General features: G+C 50.0%; 2 protein-coding genes across 51 annotated transcripts; one reads left to right on the top strand and one right to left on the bottom strand.

Annotated features, from left to right (window-relative positions):
* Positions 1–11,435: 11,435 nt before the first annotated feature.
* On the bottom strand, positions 11,436–18,790 carry LOC127931223 (uncharacterized). 50 transcript variants are annotated; one of them, XM_052523245.1, is made up of 9 exons: positions 17,930–18,790; positions 17,779–17,797; positions 17,347–17,429; positions 16,856–17,301; positions 16,243–16,765; positions 15,792–15,881; positions 14,665–15,660; positions 13,925–14,206; positions 11,436–12,871 (listed from the first exon to the last, which is right to left on the bottom strand). In XM_052523245.1, the coding sequence occupies exons 5-9, from the start codon at positions 16,392–16,394 to the stop codon at positions 12,583–12,585; spliced, it is 1,809 nt and encodes a 602-aa protein (XP_052379205.1). In that variant the 5' UTR covers positions 16,395–16,765; positions 16,856–17,301; positions 17,347–17,429; positions 17,779–17,797; positions 17,930–18,790; the 3' UTR covers positions 11,436–12,582. The 50 variants fall into 50 exon arrangements, with proteins under 50 accessions (XP_052379205.1, XP_052379197.1, XP_052379196.1 ...); XM_052523237.1 differs by having other exon boundaries at positions 16,856–17,219; positions 17,302–17,387; positions 17,430–18,790; XM_052523236.1 differs by having other exon boundaries at positions 17,557–18,790.
* Positions 18,791–18,802: 12 nt separating this feature from the next.
* Positions 18,803–21,235, top strand: LOC127931040 (uncharacterized). The gene is made up of 4 exons (XM_052521825.1): positions 18,803–19,126; positions 19,394–19,992; positions 20,039–20,224; positions 20,409–21,235. The coding sequence occupies exons 1-4, from the start codon at positions 19,072–19,074 to the stop codon at positions 20,514–20,516; spliced, it is 948 nt and encodes a 315-aa protein (XP_052377785.1). The 5' UTR covers positions 18,803–19,071; the 3' UTR covers positions 20,517–21,235.
* The last annotated feature ends 2,112 nt before the right edge of the window (positions 21,236–23,347 follow it).

Here is a 23,347-nt window from a genome sequence, read left to right as displayed (position 1 = left end):
AATGTTATGGGGCTGTGTGTGCGGCTGTAGTGAATGTTGTGCGGCTGTAGTGAATGTTGTGTGGCTGTAGTGAATGTTGTGGGGCTGTAGTGAATGTTGTGCGGCTGTAGTGAATGTTGTGGGGCTGTAGTGAATGTTGTGCGGCTGTAGTGAATGTTGTGCGGCTGTAGTGAATGTTGTGGGGCTGTAGTGAATGTTGTGCGGCTGTAGTGAATGTTGTGCGGCTGTAGTGAATGTTGTGCGGCTGTAGTGAATGTTGTGGGGCTGTAGTGAATGTTGTGTGGCTGTAGTGAATGTTATGGGGCTGTAGTGAATGTTGTGCGGCTGTAGTGAATGGTGTGCGGCTGTAGTGAATGTTGTGCGGCTGTAGTGAATGTTGTGCGGCTGTAGTGAATGTTGTGGGGCTGTAGTGAATGTTGTGGGGCTGTAGTGAATGTTGTGCGGCTGTAGTGAATGTTGTGCGGCTGTAGTGAATGTTGTGGGGCTGTAGTGAATGTTGTGGGGCTGTAGTGAATGTTGTGGGGCTGTAGTGAATGTTGTGGGGCTGTAGTGAATGTTGTGGGGCTGTAGTGAATGTTGTGGGGCTGTAGTGAATGTTGTGCGGCTGTAGTGGATGTTGTGGGTCTGTAGTGAATGTTGTGGGGCTGTAGTGAATGTTGTATGTCTGTAGTGAATGTTATGGGGCTGTAGTGAATGTTGTGCGGCTGTAGTGAATGTTGTGGGTCTGTAGTGAATGTTGTGGGGCTGTAGTGAATGTTGTATGTCTGTAGTGAATGTTATGGGGCTGTAGTGAATGTTGTGTGGTTGTAGTGAATGTTGTGCGGCTGTAGTGAATGTTATGGGGCTGTAGTGAATGTTGTGTGGCTGTAGTGAATGTTGTGGGGCTGTAGTGAATGTTGTGCGGCTGTAGTGAATGTTGTGGGGCTGTAGTGAATGTTGTGCGGCTGTAGTGAATGTTGTGCGGCTGTAGTGAATGTTGTGGGGCTGTAGTGAATGTTGTGCGGCTGTAGTGAATGTTGTGTGGCTGTAGTGAATGTTGTGGGGCTGTAGTGAATGTTGTGGGGCTGTAGTGAATGTTGTGCGGCTGTAGTGAATGTTGTGGGGCTGTAGTGAATGTTGTGCGGCTGTAGTGAATGTTGTGGGGCTGTAGTGAATGTTGTGTGGCTGTAGTGAATGTTGTGGGGCTGTAGTGAATGTTGTGTGGCTGTAGTGAATGTTGTGCGGCTGTAGTGAATGTTGTGCGGCTGTAGTGAATGTTGTGGGGCTGTAGTGAATGTTGTGCGGCTGTAGTGAATGTTGTGGGTCTGTAGTGAATGTTGTGAGGCTGTAGTGAATGTTGTTGGGCTGTAGTGAATGTTGTGGGGCTGTAGTGAATGTTGTGGGGCTGTAGTGAATGTTGTGCGGCTGTAGTGGATTGATATACTGTAGTTTACTCCTATACTTTTATTTATATTCTATCTGCTGTCACAGATGGGTTAATTGTATCTTCATATACAAACCAGATGGGTTCAGAGATCCATTTTATAAACCACTTCCTGACTGAGCAAACAGGGCTGTGTGATGTGAGGCGTAAACAACCGCTGCACTCTGCTACTCCAGCGTGTCTTATATGTCACAAGCTAGTACGCTACGGTAGTAACTGAGTGGACAAAACATTAAGAACACCTGCTCTTTCCGTGACACAGCTGGTCAGTCTCAGTCCACGTGAAGGCTATGATTCCTTATTGATGTCACATGTTAAGTCCGCGTGAAAATCAGGGTAGATGAAAGGAGGGAGGAGACGGGTTAAGAAAGTGTTCAAGTCTGGTATGCTCCTCTATATATCCTCCTCTACAGATCATCTGAGGTAAAGTTTCCTCTATATATCCTCCTCTACAGATCATCTGAGGTAAAGTTTCCTCTATATATCCTCCTCTACAGATCATCTGAGGTAAAGTTTCCTCTATATATCCTCCTCTACAGATCATCTGAGGTGAAGTTTCCTCTATATATCCTCCTCTACAGATCATCTGAGGTAAAGTTTCCTCTATATATCCTCCTCTACAGATCATCTGAGGTAAAGTTTCCTCTATATATCCTCCTCTACAGATCATCTGAGGTAAAGTTTCCTCTATATATCCTCCTCTACAGATCATCTGAGGTAAAGTTTCCTCTATATATCCTCCTCTACAGATCATCTGAGGTAAAGTTTCCTCTATATATCCTCCTCTACAGATCATCTGAGGTAAAGTTTCCTCTATATATCCTCCTCTACAGATCATCTGAGGTGAAGTTTCCCCTACGTACAGATCAGAGATCAGTTTACCCCTCCCCCTCCCCCTCCCTCCAATTCGTAATCATTTCTTTGTAGGAAGAAATGCAAAACTGAGAACCGGGATCAGCTTCTAGGGGGCAACTCCATCCCCGAAACCTCGACAGGCTGTCCTGATTACTGGCGATCACTCCTCCACCGACATGACTGATTCCACTGGTGGGATTTGAACCCAGGACTTCCTGCTTGGGAAACCAACATCTTATCCGTATTTGGGCCAACGGGCAGGGCTCTGAATTAACATTTTTCATCGGGTAGGACCCCGGTGTTTCCAACAACAACAAAAAGTCAACAACACCAAATGTAGGAGCACCAGAATGCATGTTTTTAATTGGCTGAGATACAGCATGTTGGGCCTATAGTAGTTATAGCTACTTTTGAAGTACATGTTGTGCTCTAGAAACAAATATTTTTTGGGAGGATCAATGTTTATGATCCTTTGATTTGGCTTTTAAGATAATACAGACAAACAGGCAGATGGCAAGTCACCGATCCACATCACCAAGCCCCCATGCTGATACGAATCCACATCAAACCCACCACAAGCCCTCATGCTGACACTAATCCACATCACCAAGCCCCCATGCTGACACTGATCCACATCACCAAGCCCCCATGCTGACACTGATCCACATCACCAAGCCCCCATGCTGACACTGATCCACATCACCAAGCCCCCATGCTGACACTAATCCACATCACCAAGCCCCCATGCTGACACTGATCCACATCACCAAGCCCCCATGCTGACACTGATCCACATCACCAAGCCCTCATGCTGACACTAATCCACATCACCAAGCCCCCATGCTGACACTGATCCACATCACCAAGCCCCCATGCTGACACTGATCCACATCACCAAGCCCTCATGCTGACACTGATCCACATCACCAAGCCCCCATGCTGACACTGATCCACATCACCAAGCCCCCATGCTGACACTGATCCACATCACCAAGCCCTCATGCTGACACTAATCCACATCACCAAGCCCCCATGCTGACACTGATCCACATCACCAAGCCCCCATGCTGACACTGATCCACATCACCAAGCCCCCATGCTGACACTGATCCACATCACCAAGCCCCCATGCTGACACTGATCCACATCACCAAGCCCCCATGCTGACACTAATCCACATCACCAGGCCCCCATGCTGACACTAATCCACATCACCAGGCCCCCATGCTGACACTGATCCACATCACCAAGCCCCCATGCTGATACTGATCCACATCACCAAGCCCCCATGCTGACACTAATCCACATCACCAAGCCCCCATGCTGACACTAATCCACATCACCAGGCCCTCATGCTGACACTAATCCACATCACCAGGCCCCCATGCTGACACTAATCCACATCACCAAGCCCCCATGCTGACACTAATCCACATCACCAAGCCCCCATGCTGACACTAATCCACATCACCAAGCCCCCATGCTGACACTAATCCACATCACCAAGCCCCCATGCTGACACTAATCCACATCACCAAGCCCCCATGCTGACACTAATCCACATCACCAAGCCCCCATGCTGACACTAATCCACATCACCAAGCCCTCATGCTGACACTAATCCACATCACCAGGCCCCCATGCTGATACTAATCCACATCACCAAGCCCCCATGCTGACACTAATCCACATCACCAGGCCCCCATGCTGATACTGATCCACATCACCAAGCCCCCATGCTGATACTGATCCACATCACCAAGCCCCCATGCTGACACTGATCCACATCACCAAGCCCCCATGCTGACACTAATCCACATCACCAAGCCCCCATGCTGACACTAACCCACATCACCAAGCCCCCATGCTGACACTAACCCACATCACCAAGCCCCCATGCTGACACTAACCCACATCACCAAGCCCCCATGCTGACACTAATCCACATCACCAAGCCCCCATGCTGACACTAATCCACATCACCAGGCCCCCATGCTGACACTGATCCACATCACCAAGCCCCCATGCTGACACTGATCCACATCACCAAGCCCCCATGCTGACACTAATCCACATCACCAGGCCCCCATGCTGACACTGATCCACATCACCAAGCCCCCATGCTGATACTGATCCACATCACCAAGCCCCCATGCTGACACTAATCCACATCACCAAGCCCCCATGCTGACACTGATCCACATCACCAAGCCCCCATGCTGACACTAATCCACATCACCAAGCCCCCATGCTGATACTGATCCACATCACCAAGCCCCCATGCTGACACTGATCCACATCACCAGGCCCCCATGCTGATACTGATCCACATCACCAAGCCCCCATGCTGACACTGATCCACATCACCAAGCCCTCATGCTGACACTGATCCACATCACCAAGCCCCCATGCTGACACTGATCCACATCACCAAGCCCCCATGCTGACACTAATCCACATCACCAGGCCCCCATGCTGACACTGATCCACATCACCAAGCCCCCATGCTGACACTGATCCACATCACCAAGCCCCCATGCTGATACTGATCCACATCACCAAGCCCCCATGCTGACACTAATCCACATCACCAAGCCCCCATGCTGATACTGATCCACATCACCAAGCCCCCATGCTGACACTAATCCACATCACCAAGCCCCCATGCTGATACTAATCCACATCACCAGGCCCCCATGCTGACACTAATCCACATCACCAAGCCCCCATGCTGACACTAATCCACATCACCAAGCCCCCATGCTGACACTAATCCACATCACCAAGCCCCCATGCTGACACTAATCCACATCACCAAGCCCCCATGCTGACACTGATCCACATCACCAAGCCCCCATGCTGACACTAATCCACATCACCAAGCCCCCATGCTGACACTAATCCACATCACCAAGCCCCCATGCTGACACTGATCCACATCACCAGGCCCCCATGCTGACACTAATCCACATCACCAAGCCCCCATGCTGACACTGATCCACATCACCAAGCCCCCATGCTGACACTGATCCACATCACCAGGCCCTCATGCTGACACTGATCCACATCACCAAGCCCCCATGCTGACACTAATCCACATCACCAAGCCCCCATGCTGATACTAATCCACATCACCAAGCCCCCATGCTGACACTGATCCACATCACCAAGCCCCCATGCTGACACTGATCCACATCACCAGGCCCCCATGCTGACACTGATCCACATCACCAGGCCCCCATGCTGACACTAATCCACATCACCAGGCCCTCATGCTGACACTGATCCACATCACCAAGCCCCCATGCTGACACTGATCCACATCACCAGGCCCTCATGCTGACACTGATCCACATCACCAGGCTCCCATGCTGACACTGATCCACATCACCAGGCTCCCATGCTGACACTGATCCACATCACCAGGCCCCCATGCTGACACTGATCCACATCACCAGGCCCCCATGCTGACACTAATCCACATCACCAAGCCCCCATGCTGACACTGATCCACATCACCAGGCCCCCATGCTGACACTAATCCACATCACCAAGCCCCCATGCTGACACTGATCCACATCACCAAGCCCCCATGCTGACACTGATCCACATCACCAGGCCCCCATGCTGACACTGATCCACATCACCAAGCCCCCATGCTGACACTAATCCACATCACCAAGCCCCCATGCTGATACTGATCCACATCACCAAGCCCCCATGCTGACACTGATCCACATCACCAAGCCCCCATGCTGACACTGATCCACATCACCAGGCCCCCATGCTGACACTGATCCACATCACCAAGCCCCCATGCTGACACTAATCCACATCACCAAGCCCCCATGCTGACACTGATCCACATCACCAAGCCCCCATGCTGACACTGATCCACATCACCAAGCCCCCATGCTGACACTAATCCACATCACCAAGCCCCCATGCTGATACTGATCCACATCACCAAGCCCCCATGCTGACACTGATCCACATCACCAAGCCCCCATGCTGACACTGATCCACATCACCAAGCCCCCATGCTGATACTAATCCACATCACCAAGCCCCCATGCTGACACTGATCCACATCACCAAGCCCCCATGCTGATACTGATCCACATCACCAAGCCCCCATGCTGATACTGATCCACATCACCAAGCCCCCATGCTGACACTGATCCACATCACCAGGCCCCCATGCTGACACTAATCCACATCACCAGGCCCCCATGCTGACACTAATCCACATCACCAGGCCCCCATGCTGATACTGATCCACATCACCAAGCCCCCATGCTGATACTGATCCACATCACCAAGCCCCCATGCTGACACTAATCCACATCACCAGGCCCCCATGCTGACACTAATCCACATCACCAAGCCCCCATGCTGATACTGATCCACATCACCAAGCCCCCATGCTGATACTAATCCACATCACCAGGCCCCCATGCTGACACTAATCCACATCACCAAGCCCCCATGCTGACACTGATCCACATCACCAAGCCCCCATGCTGACACTAATCCACATCACCAGGCCCCCATGCTGACACTAATCCACATCACCAGGCCCCCATGCTGACACTAATCCACATCACCAAGCCCCCATGCTGACACTAATCCACATCACCAAGCCCCCATGCTGACACTGATCCACATCACCAAGCCCCCATGCTGATACTGATCCACATCACCAAGCCCCCATGCTGACACTGATCCACATCACCAAGCCCCCATGCTGATACTGATCCACATCACCAAGCCCCCATGCTGACACTGATCCACATCACCAAGCCCCCATGCTGATACTGATCCACATCACCAAGCCCCCATGCTGATACTAATCCACATCACCAGGCCCCCATGCTGACACTAATCCACATCACCAGGCCCCCATGCTGATACTGATCCACATCACCAGGCCCCCATGCTGACACTAATCCACATCACCAAGCCCCCATGCTGACACTGATCCACATCACCAAGCCCCCATGCTGACACTAATCCACATCACCAAGCCCCCATGCTGACACTAATCCACATCACCAGGCCCCCATGCTGACACTGATCCACATCACCAAGCCCCCATGCTGATACTAATCCACATCACCAAGCCCCCATGCTGACACTAATCCACATCACCAAGCCCCCATGCTGACACTGATCCACATCACCAAGCCCCCATGCTGATACTGATCCACATCACCAAGCCCCCATGCTGATACTAATCCACATCACCAAGCCCCCATGCTGACACTAATCCACATCACCAAGCCCCCATGCTGACACTAATCCACATCACCAGGCCCCCATGCTGATACTGATCCACATCACCAAGCCCCCATGCTGACACTAATCCACATCACCAAGCCCCCATGCTGACACTGATCCACATCACCAGGCCCCCATGCTGACACTAATCCACATCACCAAGCCCCCATGCTGACACTAATCCACATCACCAAGCCCCCATGCTGACACTAATCCACATCACCAAGCCCCCATGCTGACACTAATCCACATCACCAAGCCCCCATGCTGACACTGATCCACATCACCAGGCCCCCATGCTGACACTAATCCACATCACCAAGCCCCCATGCTGACACTAATCCACATCACCAAGCCCCCATGCTGACACTAATCCACATCACCAAGCCCTCATGCTGACACTAATCCACATCACCAGGCCCCCATGCTGACACTGATCCACATCACCAAGCCCCCATGCTGACACTAATCCACATCAAACCCATCCCAAGCCCCCATGCTGATACGAATCCACATCAAACCCACCACAAGCCCCCATGCTGATACGAATCCACATCAAACCCACCCCAAGCCCCCATGCTGATACGAATCCACATCAAACCCACCACAAGCCCCCATGCTGATACGAATCCACATCAAACCCACCACAAGCCCCCATGCTGATACGAATCCACATCAAACCCACCACAAGCCCCCATGCTGATACGAATCCACATCAAACCCACCACAAGCCCCCATGCTGATACGAATCCACATCAAACCCACCACAAGCCCCCATGCTGATACGAATCCACATCAAACCCACCCCAAGCCCCCATGCTGATACGAATCCACATCAAACCCACCACAAGCCCCCATGCTGATACGAATCCACATCAAACCCACCACAAGCCCCCATGCTGATACGAATCCACATCAAACCCACCCCAAGCCCCCATGCTGATACGAATCCACATCAAACCCACCACAAGCCCCCATGCTGATACGAATCCACATCAAACCCACCACAAGCCCCCATGCTGATACGAATCCACATCAAACCCACCACAAGCCCCTATGCTGATACGAATCCACATCAAACCCACCCCAAGCCCCCGTGCTGATACGAATCCACATCAAACCCACCCCAAGCCCCTATGCTGATACGAATCCACATCAAACCCACCCCAAGCCCCCATGCTGACACATGTACAGACAACACGTTGTGATCTACCTCCAGCTGCCATGAGGAGACGACACGTTGTGATCTACCTCCAGCTGCCATGAGGAGACGACACGTTGTGGTCCGCCTCCAGCTGCCATGTGAAGACCACGTGTAATGAGAGAGAAATTGGCCAAGCCGACATTGGCAGATGGCCAGAATAGGGATTACACCTGACTAGCTTCTACATGGGCTGTCACCCGTCAAACCTGAGACTGGTGTGTTGTTGGTAAGTAGCTAAGCTTTGTTTATATCTATCAGGCTAGCTAGCTACATGTCATTATTTGATAGGCTGTGATACTGTGATGTAACTAGCCAAATACATAGTCTCTCCCTAACGTGTAATGAGACAAAGGTTTCCACAGCTATCATTGCACCTGAAGACAGGTTTGATCCCTGCTACCTAACGTTAGCTCATAGCTGGCTCATAATCAAGCAAACCTTGACGACATGTCTAATAGCATGTTGCCAGCTTGCTTTCAATTAATGTTTCGACTCCAACTAGCTAGCTACTGTAAGGTCCCTGTTAAACACTCAAACAAACTAGCAATTGAGGGCTTCATCCATCACCCCCCAAGAAACAACATTGTGTGTATTTTCTAGGGCAAAATAATGATGTCAGATCACCAGATAAGGACGCCAGTCCTGTTTCAGAGTAATGGAGGACATTATCCATTACTCTGACATCATCATAACCCCCATCCACGTTGCCTCAAATGGACTACTCCTGGGCCAGGGTCGGCAATGCCAACCGGTCAGGACCACGATGGCACATGTCCCATTGTAAATTGGCTATGTTCAACCGTGTAGTTACCGTTGGCCTCCCCCTGGCTGTATGGCGAAAGTCTCCGTCTCTGTGATAGGAGCTTGGTCGGACCTATAAGTCAGGCTCCTTCATGACCAGTGTCTCTGAAGAGGGGCCCTGGAGCTGGTCTACAGGCCCAAACACCTCTGAAGGGACACAAAGGTGATTACTAATAAAGACAGGTCATCACAAGAGTTTAGAGTCACCTTTTATTGGGTCAAATACATTTGCATTGTAGAAGAATTATGACGCGGTGGAAGTGCTGCCAATATAAACAGAGTTTACAGACTCGAAACTGAATATACGGACAAGATAACAACACCCTTTTAATACGTGCGTCACTCATCAACTCTGCCTTGTTTTTCTACAGCTGGAGGAAAGGAGAGAGGCTTTGGTCATGGAGTCCTCTGACTTGGTGATGGGTTGATGGAGTCCTCTGACTTAAAGATGGGTTGATGGAGTCCTCTGACTTAAAGATGGGCTGATGGAGTCCTCTGACTTGGTGATGGGCTGATGGAGTCCTCTGACTTGAAGATGGGTTGATGGAGTCCTCTGACTTGGTGATGGGTTGATGGAGTCCTCTGACTTAAAGATGGGTTGATGGAGTCCTCTGACTTAAAGATGGGTTGATGGAGTCCTCTGACTTAAAGATGGGTTGATGGAGTCCTCTGACTTAAAGATGGGTTGATGGAGTCCTCTGACTTAAAGATGGGCTGATGGAGTCCTCTGACTTAAAGATGGGTTGATGGAGTCCTCTGACTTGGTGATGGGTTGATGGAGTCCTCTGACTTGGTGATGGGTTGATGGAGTCCTCTGACTTGGTGATGGGTTGATGGAGTCCTCTGACTTGGTGATGGGTTGATGGAGTCCTCTGACTTGGTGATGGGTTGATGGAGTCCTCTGACTTGAAGATGGGTTGATGGAGTCCTCTGACTTGGTGATGGGTTGATGGAGTCCTCTGACTTGGTGATGGGTTGATGGAGTCCTCTGACTTGGTGATGGGTTGATGGAGTCCTCTGACTTGGTGATGGGTTGATGGAGTCCTCTGACTTAAAGATGGGCTGATGGAGTCCTCTGACTTGAAGATGGGTTGATGGAGTCCTCTGACTTGGTGATGGGTTGATGGAGTCCTCTGACTTGGTGATGGGTTGATGGAGTCCTCTGACTTGGTGATGGGCTGATGGAGTCCTCTGACTTAAAGATGGGTTGATGGAGTCCTCTGACTTGGTGATGGGTTGATGGAGTCCTCTGACTTAAAGATGGGTTGATGGAGTCCTCTGACTTGGTGATGGGTTGATGGAGTCCTCTGACTTGGTGATGGGTTGATGGAGTCCTCTGACTTGGTGATGGGTTGATGGAGTCCTCTGACTTGGTGATGGGTTGATGGAGTCCTCTGACTTGAAGATGGGTTGATGGAGTCCTCTGACTTGGTGATGGGTTGATGGAGTCCTCTGACTTGGTGATGGGTTGATGGAGTCCTCTGACTTGAAGATGGGTTGATGGAGTCCTCTGACTTGAAGATGGGTTGATGGAGTCCTCTGACTTAAAGATGGGCTGATGGAGTCCTCTGACTTGAAGATGGGTTGATGGAGTCCTCTGACTTAAAGATGGGTTGATGGAGTCCTCTGACTTGAAGATGGGTTGATGGAGTCCTCTGACTTAAAGATGGGTTGATGGAGTCCTCTGACTTAAAGATGGGCTGATGGAGTCCTCTGACTTAAAGATGGGTTGATGGAGTCCTCTGACTTGAAGATGGGCTGATGGAGTCCTCTGACTTAAAGATGGGTTGATGGAGTCCTCTGACTTAAAGATGGGCTGATCTCTGACGTCTGAACTGGGAGAGACCCTCTGCATTCAAATGTATACACCTTCATTATTATTTTATATAGTCTGTTGTCATTATTGAATAGAATGGTACTATCAATTGTGAGGGATAAGAGAAGCCATACAGGAAGGTATGACAACACCAGACAATAATGATACAGTATCCGGCCTCCCGGGTGGCGCAGTGGTTAAGGGCGCTGTACTGCAGCGCCAGCTGTGCCACCAGAGACTCTGGGTTTGCTCTGTCGTAACCGGCCGCGACCGGGAGGTCCGTGCGGCGACGCACAATTGGCCTAGCGTCGTCCAGGTTAGGGAGGGCTTGGTCGGTAGGGGTGTCCTTGACTCATCACACACCAGCGACTCCTGTGGCGGGCCGGGCGCAGTGCGCGCTAACCAAGGTTACCAGGTGTACGGTGTTTCCTCCGACACATTGGTGCGGCTAGCTTCCGGGTTGGATGCTGGCTGTGTTAAGAAGCAGTGCGGCTTGGTTGGGTTGTGTATCGGAGGACGCATGACTTTCAACCTTCGTCTCTCCCGAGCCCGTACAGGAGTTGTAGCGATGAGACAAGATAGTAGCTACTACAACAATTGGAGACCACGAAATTGGGGAGAAAAAGGGGTAACATTCAAAATTTAAAAACAAACATGATACAGTATCTGTTTCAGCTGTGACTGACAATAGAAGATGAAAGACAAGTGTAATATGTTGTCCGTTTGTTATATATTAGCAGAACACCGATTCTACAGTCTGATGTTTTTATTTTATTTTTTTATTTTACCTTTATTTAACTAGGCAAGTCAGTTAAGAACAAATTCTTATTTTCAATGACGGCCTGGGAACAGTGGGTTAACTGCCTGTTCAGGGGCAGAACGACAGATTTGTACCTTGTCAGCTCGGGGGTTTGAACTTGCAACCTTCCGGTTACTAGTCCAACGCTCTAACCACTAGGCTACCCTGCCGCCTCTACACTCTAACCACTAGGCTACCCTGCCGCCTCTACACTCTAACCACTAGACTACCTTGCCGCCTCTACACTCTAACCACTAGACTACCTGCCGCCTCTACACTCTAACCACTAGGCTACCCTGCCGCCTCTACACTCTAACCACTAGGCTACCCTGCCACCTCTACACTCTAACCACTAGGCTACCCTGCCGCCTCTACACTCTAACCACTAGGCTACCCTGCCGCCTCTACACTCTAACCACAGCTGTACATGTCAGTGTGTTAGACAGACAGAACCTCACCCAGAGAGCTGTACATGTCAGTGTGTTAGACAGACAGAACCTCACCCAGAGAGCTGTACATGTCAGTGTGTTAGACAGACAGAACCTCACCCAGAGAGCTGTACATGTCAGTGTGTTAGACAGACAGAACCGCACCCAGAGAGCTGTACATGTCAGTGTGTTAGACAGAACCTGGTTAGACAGACAGAACCTCACCCAGAGAGCTGTACATGTCAGTGTGTTAGACAGACAGAACCTCACCCAGAGAGCTGTACATGTCAGTGTGGTTTGACAGAACCTCACCCAGAGAGCTGTACATGTCAGTGTGTTAGACAGACAGAACCTCACCCAGAGAGCTGTACATGTCAGTGTGTTAGACAGACAGAACCTCACCCAGAGAGCTGTACATATCAGTGTGGTTAGACAGAACCTCACCCAGAGAGTTGTACATGTCAGTGTGTTAGACAGAACCTCACCCAGAGAGCTGTACATGTCAGTGTGGTTAGACAGAACCTCACCCAGAGAGTTGTACATGTCAGTGTGTTAGACAGACAGAACCTCACCCAGAGAGCTGTACATATCAGTGTGGTTAGACAGAACCTCACCCAGAGAGCTGTACATGTCAGTGTGTTAGACAGAACCTCACCCATAGAGCTGTACATGTCAGTGTGTTAGACAGACAGAACCTCACCCAGAGAGCTGTACATGTCAGTGTGTTAGACAGACAGAACCTCACCCAGAGAGCTGTACATATCAGTGTGGTTAGACAGAACCTCACCCAGAGAGCTGTACATGTCAATGTGGTTAGACAGAACCTCACCCAGAGAGCTGTACATGTCAGTGTGTTAGACAGACAGAACCTCACCCAGAGAGCTGTACATATCAGTGTGGTTAGACAGAACCTGGTTAGACAGACAGAACCTCACCCAGAGAGCTGTACATGTCAGTGTGTTAGACAGACAGAACCTCACCCAGAGAGCTGTACATGTCAGTGTGGTTAGACAGAACCTCACCCAGAGAGCTGTACATGTCAGTGTGGTTAGACAGAACCTCACCCAGAGAGCTGTACATATCAGTGTGGTTAGACAGAACCTCACCCAGAGAGCTGTACATGTCAGTGTGTTAGACAGACAGAACCTCACCCAGAGAGCTGTACATGTCAGTGTGTTAGACAGAACCTCACCCAGAGAGCTGTACATGTCAGTGTGTTAGACAGACAGAACCTCACCCAGAGAGTTGTACATGTCAGTGTGTTAGACAGACAGAACCTCACCCAGAGAGCTGTACATGTCAGTGTGTTAGACAGAACCTCACCCAGAGAGTTGTACATGTCAGTGTGTTAGACAGACAGAACCTCACCCAGAGAGCTGTACATGTCAGTGTGTTAGACAGAACCTGGTTAGACAGACAGAACCTCACCCAGAGAGCTGTACATGTCAGTGTGTTAGACAGACAGAACCTCACCCAGAGAGCTGTACATGTCAGTGTGTTAGACAGACAGAACCTCACCCAGAGAGCTGTACATGTCAGTGTGGTTTGACAGAACCTCACCCAGAGAGCTGTACATGTCAGTGTGTTAGACAGACAGAACCTCACCCAGAGAGCTGTACATGTCAGTGGTGTTAGACAGACAGAACCTCACCCAGAGAGATGTACATGTCAGTGTGTTAGACAGACAGAACCTCACCCAGAGAGATGTACATGTCAGTGTGTTTGACAGAACCTCACCCAGAGAGCTGTACATGTCTGTGTGTTAGACAGACAGAACCTCACCCAGAGAGCTGTACATGTCAGTGTGTTAGACAGACAGAACCTCACCCAGAGAGCTGTACATGTCAGTGTGTTAGACAGAACCTCACCCAGAGAGCTGTACATGTCAGTGTGTTTAGACAGACAGAACCTCACCCAGAGAGATGTACATGTCAGTGTGTCTCCATGTTATGGGTGTGTTTAGACAGACAGAACCTCACCCAGAGAGATGTACATGTCAGTGTGGTTAGACAGAACCTCACCCAGAGAGCTGTACATGTCAGTGTGGTTTGACAGAACCTCACCCAGAGAGCTGTACATGTCAGTGTGTTAGACAGACAGAACCTCACCCAGAGAGCTGTACATGTCAGTGTGTTAGACAGACAGAACCTCACCCAGAGAGCTGTACATGTCAGTGTGTTAGACAGACAGAACCTCACCCAGAGAGCTGTACATGTCAGTGTGTTAGACAGACAGAACCTCACCCAGAGAGCTGTACATGTCAGTGTGTTAGACAGACAGAACCTCACCCAGAGAGCTGTACATGTCAGTGTGTTAGACAGACAGAACCTCACCCAGAGAGCTGTACATGTCAGTGTGGTTTGACAGAACCTCACCCAGAGAGCTGTACATGTCAGTGTGTTAGACAGACAGAACCTCACCCAGAGAGCTGTACATGTCAGTGTGTTAGACAGACAGAACCTCACCCAGAGAGCTGTACATGTCAGTGTGTTAGACAGACAGAACCTCACCCAGAGAGCTGTACATGTCAGTGTGGTTAGACAGAACCTCACCCAGAGAGCTGTACATGTCAGTGTGTTAGACAGACAGAACCTCACCCAGAGAGCTGTACATGTCAGTGTGTTAGACAGACAGAAGCTCACCCAGAGAGCTGTACATGTCAGTGTGTTAGACAGACAGAACCTCACCCAGAGAGCTGTACATGTCAGTGTGTTAGACAGACAGAACCTCACCCAGAGAGCTGTACATGTCAGTGTGTTAGACAGACAGAACCTCACCCAGAGAGCTGTACATGTCAGTGTGTTAGACAGACAGAACCTCACCCAGAGAGCTGTACATGTCAGTGTGTTAGACAGACAGAACCTCACCCAGAGAGCTGTACATGTCAGTGTGTTAGACAGAACCTGGTTAGACAGACAGAACCTCACCCAGAGAGCTGTACATGTCAGTGTGTTAGACAGACAGAACCTCACCCAGAGAGCTGTACATGTCAGTGTGGTTTGACAGAACCTCACCCAGAGAGCTGTACATGTCAGTGTGTTAGACAGACAGAACCTCACCCAGAGAGCTGTACATGTCAGTGTGTTAGACAGACAGAACCTCACCCAGAGAGCTGTACATGTCAGTGTGTTAGACAGACAGAACCTCACCCAGAGAGCTGTACATGTCAGTGTGTTTGACAGAACCTCACCCAGAGAGCTGTACATGTCTGTGTGTTAGACAGACAGAACCTCACCCAGAGAGCTGTACATGTCAGTGTGTTAGACAGACAGAACCTCACCCAGAGAGCTGTACATGTCAGTGTGTTAGACAGACAGAACCTCACCCAGAGAGCTGTACATGTCAGTGTGTTAGACAGACAGAACCTCACCCAGAGAGCTGTACATGTCAGTGTGTTAGACAGACAGAACCTCACCCAGAGAGCTGTACATGTCAGTGTGTTAGACAGACAGAACCTCACCCAGAGAGCTGTACATGTCAGTGTGGTTAAACAGAACCTCACCCAGAGAGCTGTACATGTCGGTGTGTTAGACAGACAGAACCTCACCCAGAGAGCTGGGAGCTGTACATGTCAGTGTGGTTTGAAAGAACCTCACCCAGAGAGCTGTACATGTCAGTGTGTTAGACAGACAGAACCTCACCCAGAGGGCTGTACATGTCAGTGTGTTAGACAGACAGAACCTCACCCAGAGAGCTGTACATGTCAGTGTGTTAGACAGACAGAACCTCACCCAGAGAGCTGTACATGTCAGTGTGTTAGACAGAACCTCACCCAGAGAGCTGTACATGTCAGTGTGTTAGACAGACAGAACCTCACCCAGAGAGCTGTACATGTCAGTGTGTTAGACAGAACCTCACCCAGAGAGCTGTACATGTCAGTGTGTTAGACAGACAGAACCTCACCCAGAGAGCTGTACATGTCAGTGTGTTAGACAGACAGAACCTCACCCAGAGAGCTGTACATGTCAGTGTGGTTAAACAGAACCTCACCCAGAGAGCTGTACATGTCGGTGTGTTAGACAGACAGAACCTCACCCAGAGAGCTGTACATGTCAGTGTGGTTTGACAGAACCTCACCCAGAGAGCTGTACATGTCAGTGTGGTTTGACAGAACCTCACCCAGAGAGCTGTACATGTCAGTGTGTTAGACAGACAGAACCTCACCCAGAGAGTTGTACATGTCAGTGTGTTAGACAGACAGAACTTCACCCAGAGAGCTGTACATGTCAGTGTGTTAGACAGACAGAACCTCACCCAGAGAGCTGTACATGTCAGTGTGTTAGACAGACAGAACCTCACCCAGAGAGCTGTACATGTCAGTGTGTTAGACAGACAGAACCTCACCCAGAGAGCTGTACATGTCAGTGTGGTTAGACAGAACCTCACCCAGAGAGCTGTACATGTCAGTGTGTTAGACAGAACCTCACCCAGAGAGCTGTACATGTCAGTGTGTTAGACAGACAGAACCTCACCCAGAGAGCAGTACATGTCAGTGTGTTAGACAGAACCTGGTTAGACAGACAGAACCTCACCCAGAGAGCTGTGCATGTCAGTGTGTTAGACAGACATAACCTCACCCAGAGAGCTGTACATGTCAGTGTGTTAGACAGAACCTCACCCAGAGAGCTGTACATGTCAGTGTGTTAGACAGAACCTCACCCAGAGAGCTGTACATGTCAGTGTGTTAGACAGAACCTCACCCAGAGAGCTGTACATGTCAGTGTGTTAGACAGACAGAACCTCACCCAGAGAGCTGTACATGTCAGTGTGTTAGACAGAACCTCACCCAGAGAGCTGTACATGTCAGTGTGGTTAGACAGAACCTCACCCAGAGAGCTGTACATGTCAGTGTGTTAGACAGAACCTCACCCAGAGAGCTGTACATGTCAGTGTGTTAGACAGACAGAACCTCACCCAGAGAGCTGTACATGTCAGTGTGTTTGACAGAACCTCACCCAGAGAGCTGTACATGTCAGTGTGTTAGACAGACAGAACCTCACCCAGAGAGCTGTACATGTCAGTGTGTTAGACAGACAGAACCTCACCCAGAGAGCTGTACATGTCAGTGTGGTTAGACAGACAGAACCTCACCCAGAGAGCTGTACATGTCAGTGTGGTAGACAGACAGAACCTCACCCAGAGAGCTGTACATGTCAGTGTGTTAGACAGAACCTGGTTAGACAGACAGAACCTCACCCAGAGAGCTGTACATGTCAGTGTGTTAGACAGACAGAACCTCACCCAGAGAGCTGTACATGTCAGTGTGGTTAGACAGACAGAACCTCACCCAGAGAGCTGTACATGTCAGTGTGTTAGACAGAACCTCACCCAGAGAGCTGTACATGTCAGTGTGGTTAGACAGAACCTGGTTAGACAGACAGAACCTCACCCAGAGAGCTGTACATGTCAGTGTGGTTAGACAGAACCTGGTTAGACAGACAGAACCTCACCCAGAGAGCTGTACATGTCAGTGTGGTTAGACAGAACCTGGTTAGACAGACAGAACCTCACCCAGAGAGCTGTACATGTCAGTGTGGTTAGACAGAACCTGGTTAGACAGACAGAACCTAACACTAACCAACCTGACAGAGCTTGAGAGGATCTGCAGAGAAGAAAGGGAAACTCCCCAAATACAGGTGTGCCAAGTTTGTAGAGTCATACCCAAGAAGACTCAAAGCTGTAATCGCTGCCAAAGGTGTTTCAACTAAGTACTGAATAAAGGGTCTGAATACTGATTTGAATCTGATATTTCAGTTTTTTAAATGTATTTATACATTTGCTAAATTTTCAAAAATAATGTAATCTCCAAAAAATATATTAAAAGCATACTTTTCAAAAACGCATGTGCAGAAACAATTGCATATTACCAGCATCCTTTTCTGCAGTTGAAGTTTGATTTATTACATTGTTCCTCATATTTAGCTTGTTCAAATATTTTGTTCATTTTATCAGCTGAATAATGTTGTACTTTTAATTACACATTAACCTGGGCAGTGACAGACCACGTCTATAGAGGACGGAGAAAGCTTAAATCAGTAACGTCATCATAATGGAAACTCACACGTCGTGTCTCGCAGACTCAACCCATCACAGCTTCCTGTCCACGGGGGCGTGTACTTTTACATCAAGCTACCCTATTGGCCGTCCTGTCTCGTCCTAGCATACTTATCCCACCCTTCTGTTTCCCCATACAGACAGACCACTGTACATCCAGCGTGTGTCTCTCCACAGCAGAGTGTCCATCTCCTGCCCCAACACGACAGGGGAGGATCTGAGCTTCCACCTGTCGTTGAACCAGTCCCTCGTTCACACCACAGTGAGAGGAACCAGATCCACACCAGAACCAACCGAATCGACACCTGGGCCCAGTTCTATCTAGTTGACCAAAATCGGAACCAGAACTTGATCAACCGCTATGTGTTCACGGTCAACAGCACAGGCCTGTACACCTGCATAGCGGAAAGGATGAGGTCTCCTCTGCCTTATCAAGAGGACTCTGTTCAGACTCTACTGACTGAAGGTAAGGGGTCATCTACAGAAACAGTCGTACTGAACAAATTAACTAGCCTGGTCCCAGATCTGTTTCGTTTCTTGATACCCCGATCGTCGTCATTGGCAACGAATGACAGGGAGTTGGTATGATACAGCACAAAACAGTTTGAAAATTAAAGTGACGTGGTCAAGGTACACAACATCCCAGGTGAAGCCTGGTTGTGGCTCGGCTCGTGAAGTGGATGAATTATAGCTTCTTATTTCTGGTTTCTACTGCGTTCTGATTGGTTCACAGAGAAGCAGTGCTTGACACACCGAGATCCACTGGCGAATCAAGATCAAGATCCTCTGGCCAACCAGAATTGTGCAGAGGTTTCTAAACCCCTCCCCCTGTGTCCATTATTGGTGGGATGTGGGTTTCTTCTCTACAGCATCATCATCACGATTGTCGCCATCGTCCTCTGGGTCAGTTTTCATTTCATGTTATTGACCCTGACCCTAACACTGACCCTAACACTGACCCTGACCCTAACCCTGAGAGTCTGGTCACTCTGGTGTATTATTATAGCCAAGAAAGTCCACTCCGAAACATCTGTTGTCCAGACATTCCTGGGAGTCCTGGCAGTCCTGGGAGTCCAGGGAGTCCTGGGAGTCGAGACAGTCCTGGGAGTCGAGACAGTCCAGGGAGTCGAGACAGTCCAGGGAGTCGAGACAGTCCAGGGAGTCGAGACAGTCCTGGGAGTCGAGACAGTCCTGGGAGTCGAGACAGTCCAGGGAGTCGAGACAGTCCTGGGAGTCGAGACAGTCCTGGGAGTCGAGACAGTCCAGGGAGTCGAGACAGTCCAGGGAGTCGAGACAGTCCAGGGAGTCCAGACAGTCCAGGGAGTCCTGGGAGTCCAGACAGTCCTGGGAGTCCAGACAGTCCTGGGAGTCCAGACAGTCCTGGGAGTCCAGACAGTCCTGGGAGTCCAGGGAGTCCAGACAGTCCTGGGAGTCCAGACAGTCCTGGGAGTCCAGACAGTCCTGGGAGTCCAGACAGTCCTGGGAGTCCTGGCAGTCCTGGCAGTCCAGACAGTCCTGGCAGTCCTGGCAGTCCTGGCAGTCCAGGGAGTCCTGGCAGTCCAGGGTACGATAAGAAAATGCTTTTATTTGTTATGCCCCCAGCTCATATAATATCCTTCAGGCACCTTGAAGCTGGACTCTCTGGTCTCCATTGTGTAAATGGAGTTTAAGGGAGGGGTATATGTTGTGTTCCGTTTTGATTCATCTCGTTGTGTTGTATTGATGTTGATGTGTTTATTTTTCCTCAGAGGAAGCTGAAGAAGGAAGTGTCTGATCAGAGTGACTACGTGAACATGAAGCCTGGAGAGAAGACGAGGCCTAAGAGAGTCCAGCATCCAGTCACCAGGAGATTCTGATTCTGGTCATTCCTATGGCTGTGTACCTAATGGCACCCTATTCTATATGGCTCTATGGCTGTGTACCTAATGGCACCCTATTCTCTATGGTCCTATGGCACCCTATTCTCTATTGCTCTATGGCACCCTATTCTCTATGGTCCTATGGTACCCTATTCTCTATTGCTCTATGGCACCCTATTCTCTATGGTCCTATGGCACCCTATTCTCTATTGCTCTATGGCACCCTATTCTCTATGGTCCTATGGTACCCTATTCTCTATTGCTCTATGGCACCCTATTCTCTATGGTCCTATGGTACCCTATTCCCTATTGCTCTATGGTACCCTATTCTCTATGGTCCTATGGTACCCTATTCTCTATGGCACCCTATTCTCTATGGTCCTATGGTACCCTATTCTCTATGGCACCCTATTCTCTATGGTCCTATGGCACCCTATTCTCTATGGTCCTATGCCTGTGTACCTAATGGCACCCTATTCTCTATGGTCCTATGGCTGTGTACCTAATGGCACCCTATTCTCTATGGTCCTATGGCTGTGTACCTAATGGCACGGTATTCTCTATGGCTCTAATCCCCCCAATGCACCAACAACCAAGAGAATGAACCCCCACCCACAAGAACCCCCCCAATGCACCAACAACCAAGAGAATGAACTCCCACCCCCAAGAACCCCCAATGCACCAACAACCAAGAGAATGAACCCCCACCCCCAAGAACCCCCAAAGCACCAACAACCAAGAGAATGAGCCCCACCCCCAAAAAAACCCAATGCACCAACAATCAAGAGAACGAACCCCACCCCCAATGCACCACCAACCAAGAGAATGAACCCCCACCCCAAGAACCCCCAATGCACCAACAACCAAGAGAATGAACCCACACCCCCAAGAACCCCCCAATGCACCAACAACCAAGAGAAAGAACCCCCACCCCCAAGAACCCCCAATGCACCAAAACCAAGAGAATGAACCCCTACCCCCAATAACCCCCAAAGCACCAACAACCAAGAGAATGAACCCCTACCCCCAAGAACCCCCAAAAGCACCAACAACCAAGATAATGAACCCCTACCCCCAAGAACCCCCAAAAGCACCAACAACCAAGATAATGAACCCCTACCCCCAAGAAGCCCCCAATGCACCAACAACCAAGAGAATGAACTCCGATCCCCGAGAACCCCCCCAATGCACCAGCAACCAAGATAATAAACCCCCACCCCCAAGAACCCCCCAATGCACTAACAACCAAGAGAATGAATCCCACCCCCAAGAAACCCCCAATGCACCAATAACCAAGAGAATGAACCCCGATCCCCGAGAACCCCCACCCCAATGCACCAGCAACCAAGATAATAAACCCCCACCCCAAGAACCCCCAATGCACCAACAACCAAGAGAATGAACCCACACCCCCAAGAACCCCCCAATGCACCACCAACCAAGAGAAAGAACCCCCACCCCCAAGAACCCCCAATGCACCAACAACCAAGAGAATGAACCCCTACCCCCAATAACCCCCAAAGCACCAACAACCAAGAGAATGAACCCCTACCCCCAAGAACCCCCAAAGCACCAACAACCAAGATAATGAACCCCACCCCCAAGAAACCCCCAATGCACCAACAACCAAGAGAATGAACCCCAAGAACCCCCAAAGCACCAACAACCAAGAGAATGAACCCCTACCCCCAATAACCCCCCAAAGCACCAACAACCAAGAGAATGAACCCCTACCCACAAGAAGCCCCCAATGCACCAACAACCAAGAGAATGAACCCCGATCCCCGAGAACCCCCCCAATGCACCACCAACCAAGAGAAAGAACCCCACCCCCAAGAACCCCCAATGCACCAACAACCAAGAGAATGAACCCCTACCCCCAATAACCCCCCAAAGCACCAACAACCAAGAGAATGAACCCTATCCCCAAGAACCCCCCCAATGCACCAGCAACCAAGATATTAAACCCCACCCCCAAGAACCCCCAATGCACTAACAACCAAGAGAATGAACCCCACCCCAAGAAACCCCCAATGCACCAACAACCAAGAGAATGAACCCCTACCCACAAGAAACCCCAATGCACCAACAACCAAGAGAATGAACCCCTACCCCCAAGAACCCCCCATGCACTAACAACCAAGAGAATGAACCCCACCCCCAAGAACCCCCAATGCACCAACAACCAAGAGAATGAACCCCACCCCCAAGAACCCCCAATGCACCAACAACCAAGAGAATGAACCCCACCCCCAAGAAACCCCCAATGCACCAACAACCAAGAGAATGAACCCCTACCCCCAATACCCCCCAAAGCACCAGCAACCAAGAGAATGAACCCTATCCCCAAGAACCCCCAAAGCACCAACAACCAAGAGAATGAACCCCGATCCCTTAGAACCCCCAATGCACCAGCAACCAAGATAATGAACCCCCACCCCCAAGAACCCCCCAATGCACCGACAACCAAGAGAATGAATCTCACCCCAAGAAACCCCTAATGCACCAACAACCAAGAGAATGAACCCCACCCCAAGAAACCCCCAATGCACCAACAGCCAAGATAATGAACCCCTACCCCCAAGAACCCCCGATGCACCAACAACCAAGAGAATGAACCCCTACCCCCAAGAACCCCCAAAGCACCAACAACCAAGAGAATGAACCCCCAAAGCACCAACAACCAAGAGAATGAACCCCTACCCCCAAGAACCCCCAATGCACCAACAACAAGAGAATTAACCCCTACCCCCAAGATCCCCCAATGCACCAACAACCAAGAGAATGAGCCCACCCCCAATAACCCCCAATGCACCAACAACAAGATA

Source organism: Oncorhynchus keta, chromosome 7 (assembly GCF_023373465.1).
Source record: "Oncorhynchus keta strain PuntledgeMale-10-30-2019 chromosome 7, Oket_V2, whole genome shotgun sequence".
Classification (NCBI taxonomy): domain Eukaryota; kingdom Metazoa; phylum Chordata; class Actinopteri; order Salmoniformes; family Salmonidae; genus Oncorhynchus; species Oncorhynchus keta.
The sequence above is the reverse complement of the archived record's forward strand: the minus strand, read 5'-3'. Positions and strand labels throughout refer to the sequence as shown.

What these genes read in the sequence shown, in the direction of transcription:
- LOC127931223 (XM_052523217.1), bottom strand. Translation starts at nt 17,577, where the DNA reads ATGTACAGCTCTCTGGGTGAGGTTCTGTCAAACACACTGACATGTACA. An exon ending in TGTACAGCTCTCTGGGTGAG is followed by an intron (nt 15,661 to 15,791) that starts GTTCTGTCAAAC and finishes TCTCTGGGTGAG; the next exon opens with GTTCTGTCTGTCTAACACAC. An exon ending in TGTACAACTCTCTGGGTGAG is followed by an intron (nt 12,872 to 13,924) that starts GTTCTGTCTAAC and finishes TCTCTGGGTGAG; the next exon opens with GTTCTGTCTGTCTAACACAC.
- LOC127931040 (XM_052521825.1), top strand. Translation starts at nt 19,072, where the DNA reads ATGAGGTCTCCTCTGCCTTATCAAGAGGACTCTGTTCAGACTCTACTG. An exon ending in TCAGACTCTACTGACTGAAG is followed by an intron (nt 19,127 to 19,393) that starts GTAAGGGGTCAT and finishes ATTGGTTCACAG; the next exon opens with AGAAGCAGTGCTTGACACAC. An exon ending in CAGTCCAGGGAGTCCTGGGA is followed by an intron (nt 19,993 to 20,038) that starts GTCCAGACAGTC and finishes GAGTCCAGACAG; the next exon opens with TCCTGGGAGTCCAGACAGTC.